The sequence below is a fragment of the Salvelinus sp. IW2-2015 genome, unplaced genomic scaffold (genome assembly GCF_002910315.2).
Source record: "Salvelinus sp. IW2-2015 unplaced genomic scaffold, ASM291031v2 Un_scaffold2340, whole genome shotgun sequence".
Classification (NCBI taxonomy): Eukaryota; Metazoa; Chordata; class Actinopteri; order Salmoniformes; family Salmonidae; genus Salvelinus; species Salvelinus sp. IW2-2015.
The window spans coordinates 157,595-166,832 of NW_019943665.1; the positions used below are offsets into that span (position 1 = coordinate 157,595).

At 45.4% G+C, this 9,238-nt stretch overlaps 1 protein-coding gene across 1 annotated transcript in view; it reads right to left on the minus strand.

Annotated features, from left to right (window-relative positions):
• si:dkey-29p10.4 (tripartite motif-containing protein 14) overlaps positions 1–9,238 on the minus strand; it is a 30,108-nt gene that overhangs the window by 13,730 nt on the left and 7,140 nt on the right. The window contains exons 6-8 of the mRNA XM_024140958.2: positions 4,602–4,703; positions 566–712; positions 357–379 (exon numbers count right to left, since the gene is read on the minus strand). Coding sequence (XP_023996726.2) covers positions 357–379; positions 566–712; positions 4,602–4,703 — 272 coding nt within the window. The remainder of the gene's footprint in view (positions 1–356; positions 380–565; positions 713–4,601; positions 4,704–9,238) is intronic.

Consider the following 9,238-nt stretch of genomic DNA (forward strand, 5'->3'; position numbering starts at 1 on the left):
ACACGTCACAATGCTAACTACAGCATCCGTACACGTCACAATGCTACGACAGTGAATTCAGGCTAACCTACAGAAAAACGTGGCATACACATTTTCACCAAGGCAATACATCTGTAGGAGGATGTTGGGGAATAGTGGTCTGAATAATTTATAAAATGATTCTATACTTATATAAGAGAGCTTAGACACGGTTTTCTACTTAACATACTGACTCCGTTCCACTGACTTGGTAGGACTTGACTTTTCTAGCTATTCAGAAGCTTTAGTTCTTTCTTAAATTTCACTTTTCTAAACTTTGTTTCTTTCTTAGAGACTATATGAGAATTAGCCTATCGTCATTTATAATAGTTGCTTACCTTTTGGTTATCTTACTGTACTCCTGTCAAGAACAAAACAAAAGATAGGAAAACATGGGTTCCAGGTGACCATCGGCACGACAACAAGAGACGAGCCACTGTTACATGTATTTAAGTGCGGTATGCACACAAACACTTTCCTTATAGTAGTACCCCTTATAGTAGTATAGTGTGTGCCCTATGTTCCTACAGGAAGTAAGAGGATGTACCATGATGAAGGACTGTTCCTGTACGCGTGCGGCGCCCCGGGTGTCAGCCAGCCCTTCCAGAGTACGAAGACCCCGTTGGAGGGAGGAGAGGGTTTCCTGCAGCTGTGCCAGCTGTTCCTCCAGTCCCCCCACCGCCCTGCTCTCCTCCTGGGTACACACACACACACACACACACATAATAAAAACACTCACTACTGTAATTTTTTTATTTTTTTTAAACTACGTTTTAAGTAAGAAGTAGGCATTGGTCGGAGTCCGAAAAATAAAAGGAAATTCCCATGAGCACCACAATGCAGTTTGAGAAGGTTTTGAATCCTAAGCAACCTGCATACACATTGTTAGAAGTACAATAGACCAGCACAGCTACTGTAGTAGGTCAAAGCTGTGCTGGAAAAAACCTTACTAGAGCATTGGTGGAGTAGGCATCTTAGTGCTCATGTGAATTTCCTTTCTTTTCTTCAGACCAATGCTTACTTCTCACTTAAAATGTATTTTAAATTGTCATGGTTTTTTTATACGAAAGTAGATTCAGTTACAAAATGTGCATTATACAAGATATCCCCCATGAACAGAGGCCAGAGCCGTGAGATTCCTCCCACCCTTCCCCACCTTAGACTGCCGTGAATCCTCCTCGCGGTGGGAGGAGCCGTGAACTCCTTCCCCTCAGCCCTTAGAGCCGTGCATCCTGTCTCCTCGGTCCCTTACCCTTTAAGAGCCGTTGAGGATCCTACTCCGCGCCCACAGTACCTTGGATACGCGTACGCTCAGAGCCGTGAATCCCCGGCCCCCACCCTTAGAGCCGTGAATACCCCCTCCACTTCACGTTAGTTAGCCGTCTGAAGATTGCGCGCCCCCCCCCACCCTTACCGACGCCGTGAATGTGGCGAGCCTCCACTCCCCCTGGAGCAACCCGTCCTTATGAAGCCTGTGATGAACCTGCCTCGCCCCACGCCAGGATAGAGCCTGGTGAATCCCCCTCCCCCACCCTTAGAGCGTGTAATTGGTCCCCCCCATTCCTTTTAGGAGGCGAGTGAATCTCACGACCTCATCTCGCTTAAGGCGTGTAAGGATCACTTCCCACCGCGAGCCTTAGAGCCGATGTCTTTCCACCCCCGGCCCCTAGAGCGGTGATTACCTTACCCCACGTGAAGGGACCAGGATACAGCGGCCCGCCCCATTTTAGGCCGATGAAATCCTTACCCCACAACCCACCCTTAAGAGCGTGATCCTTTCCTCCCCCCCACCCTTAGAGGCGTGAATCCTCCCCCCCCTCCCTTAGAGGCCGTGAATCCTCCTCCCCCACCCTTAGAGCCGTGAATCCTTCTCCCCCCACCCTTAGAGCCGTTGAATCCTCCCCCCCCTTAGAGCCCTCCCCATCCCAGAGCCGTGATTCTCCCCCTCCCCTAGAGCCGTGAATCCTCTCCCCCACCCTTAGAGCCGTGAATCCTTCCCCCCACCCTTAGAGCCGTGAATCCTCCCCCACCCTAGGCCGTGAATCCTCCCCCCCACCCTTAGAGCCGTGAAATCCTCCCCCCCCCCACCCTTAGAGCCGCTGAATCCTCCCCCCTTTAGAGCCGTGAATCCTTCACCCCCCACCCTTAGAGCCGTGAATCCTTCCCCCCCCACCCTTAGAGCCGTGAATCCTTTCCCCCCCACCCTTAGAGCCGTGAATCCTTCCCCCCCCACCTTAGAAGCCGTGAATCCTTTCCCCCCCCAACCCTTAGAGCTGTTGAATCCTTCCCCCCCCTTAGAGTCCGTGATCCTTCCCCCCCCTTAGAGGCCGTGAATCCTTCCCCCCCCTTAGAGCCGTGAATCCTTTCCTCCCCCCTCGTCAGGGAGCTCTGTCGTGACGCCATGGTTCTTGGTACTCTGGTCAGGGCAGCTTCCTCTGATTGGCTCGAGTTTCGCGCCTGCTCCGTCTACGGGACCACGTTCTTGGGTGGTTCCCACTTCCTTCCATTTTAACGCCACTGCGATGGCCTGTGTTGTTCCGGCGCCTTCGTATTTGCGAATGTTTTGGTAAGCGCTTCCGCCAACCTGTGGCCAAGCCGCAGCAGGTCCTGTTCTTGCGGGCTCTATAAGGAAACATCGTTGCGCCTTCGCCTCATGGTTTTGGTTTTTGGCTCTGACATGCAGCTGTCACTGTGGGCCTTATATATACGACGGTGTGTGCCTATTCCAAACTCATTGTCAGCATCAAATTGAATTGCCACAGGTGGAAGCCTCAAATCAAAGTGTACCGCACGAACCCTTAGAGACACGTCGCAACTACCGTCCCTGCTTCACCTAATGCACCTTAGAGCCGTGAATCCTCCCCCCACCTCTTAGAGCCGATGAATACTTGCGGCGCCCCACCGCTTAGAGCCGTGAATCCCTCCCCCCTTGCCTTAGAGTTTTGTCTGATTCTCCCTGCATCATGGTCCTCTCCTTAGAGCCTGTGAATCCTCCTCCACTCCCTGCTTATTAGAGCGCCGTGAATCGTCCCCCCCTAATGTTTTTTACTATTTCCCTTTACGATGCCTGTGAATTGCGCGCTTCATCTCCCCCCTTGAGCCGTGAATCCTCTCACCGGGCCCCCCCGTCCTCCTTACGAGTCCGTGTAGATCCGCCCCCGCCACCTTAGAGCCGTGCCACTGTGAATGGGCATCGTTTGCATATGGGTCCATGAGTTTTGTTTGGAGCATTACTATGTTGCCAACAGAGCAGGCGAGAGTTGTTTCGTTCGGATTGTCTTCATTTGTTTAAATCAGCGACACATCTGGGATTAAAAAAATGTCAGAAGACAGGAGAAGCGCGACCTGGAATGTGTTACGCGGATGTTAAGAATTACATGGGGAGTTTTTTTTCTTGATGCTACCTAGCATGTATCTGCAGTCAGTGTACAACTGAGGCTCTGTTTACATGTAATGTTTAGCTAGCCATTTGAAGTTTGGGGAAGGCCGTTTCCTGTTTCATCATGACAATRMCCCCCGCGCACAAAGCGAGGTCCATATAGAAATGGTTTGTCGAGTTCGGCGTGGAAGAACTTGACTGGCCTGCACAGAGCCCTGACCTCAACCCCATCGAACACCTTTGGGATTAATTGGAGCGCCGACTGCGAGCCAGGCCTAAATCGCCCAACATCAGTCCCCGCAGCAATGTTCCAACATCTAATAGAAAGCCTTCACAGACGAGTGGAGGCTGCTATAGCAACAAAGGGGGGTACCAACTCCATATTAATACCCATGATTGTGGAATGAGATGTCCGACGAGCAGGTGTCCACATACTTTTTGTCATTTAGTATTAGCTGTGTTGTTGCCGAGCAACCGAGTTGAGACCCAGTGTTAGAACTGAGCTTTGGCACACAAAAAAACAACACGTTAGCATTGTCTGAAATGCTACAAATAGCTAGCACATCTTTGGTTCTTAATAATGGACAGAAATGAGCACGTGAGAGCGATAAATTATACATTTAATCAAACTGTTGCCCCTACAAACGTATTCAGTCCGAAAGGTGGCAAGTCGATGGTCACTTTATGGACACCTAGATATTGAGCTAGGTCAGGGCAAGACATTGTCTTTTTTGCCTAATGCTAACGACCTTGTTAAAAATCCAGTATGTGGTTGTAGGTAACATCCGGACGGTAACGTCCACCTCATGACGAGAGGCGTGTGTTGTGTACCTCCAATCAGGTCGATTTACAGTTGTCACGGACATTGGTGTCATATTGGCTGTGATGTGAAGGTAAAGGGAGATTTGAATTTAACACCAAGCTTCAATCAAAGCCTACTATTGTTGAGCCAGTCAGAGCGACAACAGTGTCACTACTTAAAGTACAGCCCATGTTTTTGTTCCAGCCCTGCACCGACACACCTGATTCCCCCCCCTACTTTTATAATGCAGTCGTAATTAAGGCTTTGTTTCTCTCGTTTTCAGCTGTAAGGCACCATTATCCTACTAGAATACATTGCATTGCAGGTTACAGCCCACCTCAGTTGACTTTCATTGTTGTTTTATTTTAGGCTAGAGTTGAGCCGGTTCTCTTCCTTATTTACCCGAGTCACACACAGCAGGGCCGTGGCCTCCTCCTGCTGCAGGGCCTCACGCATGGTCTCGTACTGCTGCAGCACCCCCGCACGCGCGTCACCTAGCAACACCTGGGGAGARGAGGAGGAATCAGGGTTGACATAGTTGGCTGTATGTAGACATAGTTGTATCCAAAACGTACAGATACAGCCAGTGTAGTAGTCTGTCTAGCGCATGGAGCGTCATGGACCCTGTACGCTGCTGCTACTGTTTATTATCTATGCATAGTCACTTTAAAACTCAACCTACTGTACATATTCCTCAATTACCTCGACACTGGTGTCCCCACATTTGACTCTGTACCGGTACCCCCTGTATATAGCCTCGCTATTGTTTTTTACTGCTAATATAATTATTTGTTACTTTTATTATCTTTTTTTTTTTACTTAATACTTTCTTAAACAGCATTGTTGGTAAGGGCTGTATCAGCATTTCACTGTAAGGTAAAGAACACCTGTTGTATTCAGCATTTCACTGTGAGGTCTACTACACCTGTTGTATTCAGCATTTCACTGGTAAGGTCTACTACACCTGTTGTATTCAGCATTTCACTGTAAGGTGAGGCACCCTGTTGTATTCAGCATTTCACTGTAGTCTACTACACCTGTTGTATTCAGCATTTCACTGTAAGGTCTACTACACCTGTTGTATTCAGCATTTCACTGTAAGGTCTACTACACCTGTTGTATTCAGCATTCACTGTAGGTCTACTACACCTGTTGTATTCAGCATTCACGTGAGGTCTACTACACCTGTTGTATTCAGCATTTCACTGTAAGGTCTACTACACCTGTTGTATTCAGCATCTCACTGTGAGGTCTACTACACCTGTTGTATTCAGCATTTCACTGTGAGGTCTACATAAACCTGTTGTATTCAGCATTTCACTGTGAGGTCTACTACACCTGTTGTATTCAGCATTTCACTGTGAAGGTCTACTACACCTGTTGTATTCAGCATTTCACTGTGTAGGTCCTACTGAGCACCTGTTGTATTCAGCATTTCACTGGAGTCTACTACACCTGTTGTATTCAGCATTTCCACTGTGAGGTCTACTACACCTGTTGTATTCAGCATTTCACTGTTAGGTCTACTACACCGGTTGTATTCAGCATTTCACTGTCAGTCTACTACACCTGTTGTATTCAGCATTTCACTGTAAGGTCTACTACACCTGTTGTATTCAGCATTTCACTGTAAGGTCTACTACACCTGTTGTATTCAGCATTTCACTGTCAGGTCTACTACACCTGTTGTATTCAGCATTTCACTGTAAGGTCTACTACACTGTTGTATTCAGCATTTCACTGTAGGTCTACTACACCGGTTGTATTCAAATTTCACTGTAGGTCTACTACACCTGTTGTATTTCAGCATTTCACTGTTAGGTCTACTACACCTGTTGTATCAGCATTTCACTGTAAGGTCTACTACACCTGTTGTATTCAGCATTTCACTGTAAGTCACTAACCTGTTGTATTCAGCATTTCACTGAAGGTCACTACACCTGTTGTATTCAGCATTTCACTGTAAGGTCTACTACACCTGTTGTATTCAGCATTTCACGTAAGGTCTACTACACCTGTTGTATTCAGCTTTCACTGTAAGGTCTACTACACCTGTTGTATTCAGCATATCACTGAGGTCTACTACACCTGTGTATTCAGCATTCACTGTAGGTCTACTAACACCTGTTGTATTCAGCATTTCACTGTAGGTCTATCTACACCGTTGTATCAAATTTCACTGTGGGTCTACTACACTGTTGTATTCAGCATTTCACTGTGAGGTCTACTAACTGTTGTATTCAGCATTTCACTGTAAGGTCTACTACACCTGTTGTATCAGCATTTCACTGTAAGTCTACTACAACCTGTTGTATTCAGCATTTCACTTGAGGTCTACTACAACCTGTTTGTTTCAGCATTTCACTGTAGGTCTGAACTCACATGTGTATTCAGCATTTCCTAGGTCTACTACACCTGTTGTATTCAGCAATTCACTGTAAGTCTACTACACCTGTTGTAATTCAGCATTTCACTGTAAGTCTACTACACCTGTTGTAATTCAGCATTTCACATGTCAGGTTACTACCCTGTTGTATTCAGCATTTCACTGTAAGGTCTACTACACCTGTTGTATTCAGCATTTCACTGTAGGTCTACTACACGGTTGTATTCATTTCACTGTCAGTTCACTACCCTGTGTATTCAGCATTTCACTGTGAGGTCTACTACACCTGTTGTATTCAGCATTTCACTGTAGAGGTTACTACACCTGTTGTATTCAGCATTTCACTGTAAGGTCTACACTGTTGTATTCAGCATTTCATGTGAGGTCTACTACACCTGTTGTATTCAGCATTTCCTGTGTAGGTCTACTACACCTGGTTTGTATTCAGGCATTTCACTGTCAGGTCTACTACACCTGTTGTATTCAGCATTTCACTGTAGGTCTACTACACCCTGTTGTATTCAGCAATTTCACTGTTAGGTCTACTACACCTGTTGTATTCAGCATTCACTGTCAGGTCTACTACACCTGTTTATTCAGCATTTCAACTGTAAGGTCTACTTACACCTGTTGTATTCAGCATTTCACTGTCAGGTCTACTACACCTGTTGTATTCAGCAATTTCACTGTAAGGTCCTACTACACCTGTTGTATCTCAGCATTTCACTGTAGTCTACTACACCTGTTGTATTCAGCATTTCACTGTAAGTCTACCCACACCTGTTTGTATTCAGCATTTCACTGTAAGGTCTCTACTAACCTTGTATTCAGCATTTCACTGTAAGTTCTACTACACCTGTTGTATTCAGCATTCACTGTAGGTCTACTACACCTGTTTGTATCAGCATTTCACTGTTAAGGTCTACTACACCTGTTTATCTCAGCATTTCACTGTAGTCTACTACACCTGTTGTATTCACATATTTCACTGTCAGGTCTACTACACCTGTTGTATTCAGCATTTCACTGTGAGGTCTACACCTGTTGTATTCACATTTCACTGTAAGTTCTAATCTACACCTGTTGTATTCAGCATTTCACTGTAAGTTCTACACACCTGTGTATTCAGCATTCACTGTAAGTCTACACACCTGTTGTATTCAGCATTTCACTGTAGGTCTAACACCTGTGTATTCGCATTTCCTGTAAGGTCTACTACACCTGTTTATTCAGAATTTCACTGTTAGGTCTACTACACCTGTTGTATTCAGCATATCCGACTGGTGAGGTCTACTACACCTGTTTGTATTCAGCATTCACTGTGCAGGTCTACTACACCTGTTGTATTCAGCATTTCACTGTAAGGTCTACTACACCTGTTGTATTCAGCATCTCACTGTGAGGTCTACTACACCTGTTGTATTCAGCATTTCACTGTGAGGTCTACTACACCTGTTGTATTCAGCATTTCACTGTAGTCTACTACACCTGTTGTATTCAGCATTTCACTGTAGGTCTACTACACCTGTTGTATCAGCATTTCACTGTGAGGTCTACTAACACCTGTTGTATTAGCATTCACTGTAGGTCTACTACACCTGGTTCAGCATTCACTGTAAGGTTACTACACCTGTTGTATTCAGCATTTCCACTGTCGAGTCGTCTAACTACAACCTGGTTGTATTCAGCATTTCACTGTCAGTCTACTACACCTTTTATCACATTTCACTGTAGGTCTACACACTGTTGTATTCAGCATTCACTGTAAGGTCTACTAACACCTGTTGTATTCAGATTTCACTGTAAGTCTATACACCTGTTGTATTCAGCATTTCACTGTAAGGTCTACTACACCTGTTGTATTCAGCATTTCACTGTAAGGTCTACTACACCTGTTTAATTTCACTGTAGTCTACTACACCTGTTGTATTCAGTCATTTCACTGTGAGGTCTACTACACCTGTTGTATTCAGCATTTCACTGTAAGGTCTACTACAACTGTTGTATTCAGCATTTCACTGTAATGGTCTACTACACCTGTTGTATTCAGCATTTCACTGTAAGTAAACTACACCTTTGTATTCAGCATTTACTGTGAGGTCTACTACACCTGTTGTATTCAGCATCACTGTAGAGGTCTACTACACCTGTTGTATTCAGCATTTCACTGTAAGGTCTACTACACCTGTTGTATTCAGCATTTCACTGTGAGGTCTACACACCTGTTGTATTCAGCATCTCACTGTGAGCTACTACACCTGTTGTAATTCAGCATTTCACTGTAGTCACTACACTGTTTTATTCAGCATTTCACTGTGAGGTCTACTACACTGTTGTATTCAGCATTTCACTGTGAGGTCTACTACACCTGTTGTATTCAGCATTTCACTGTGAGGTCTACTACACCTGTTGTATTCAGCATTTCACTGTGAGGTCTACTACACCTGTTGTATTCAGCATTTCACTGTGAGGTCTACTACACCTGTTGTATTCAGCATTTCACTGTAGGTCTACTACACCGTTGTATTCAGCATTTCACTGTCAGGTCTACTACACCTGTTGTATTCAGCATTTCACTGTAAGGTCTACTACACCGTTGTATTCAGCATTTCATGTAAGGTCTACTCAACCTGTTTGTATTCAGCATTTCACT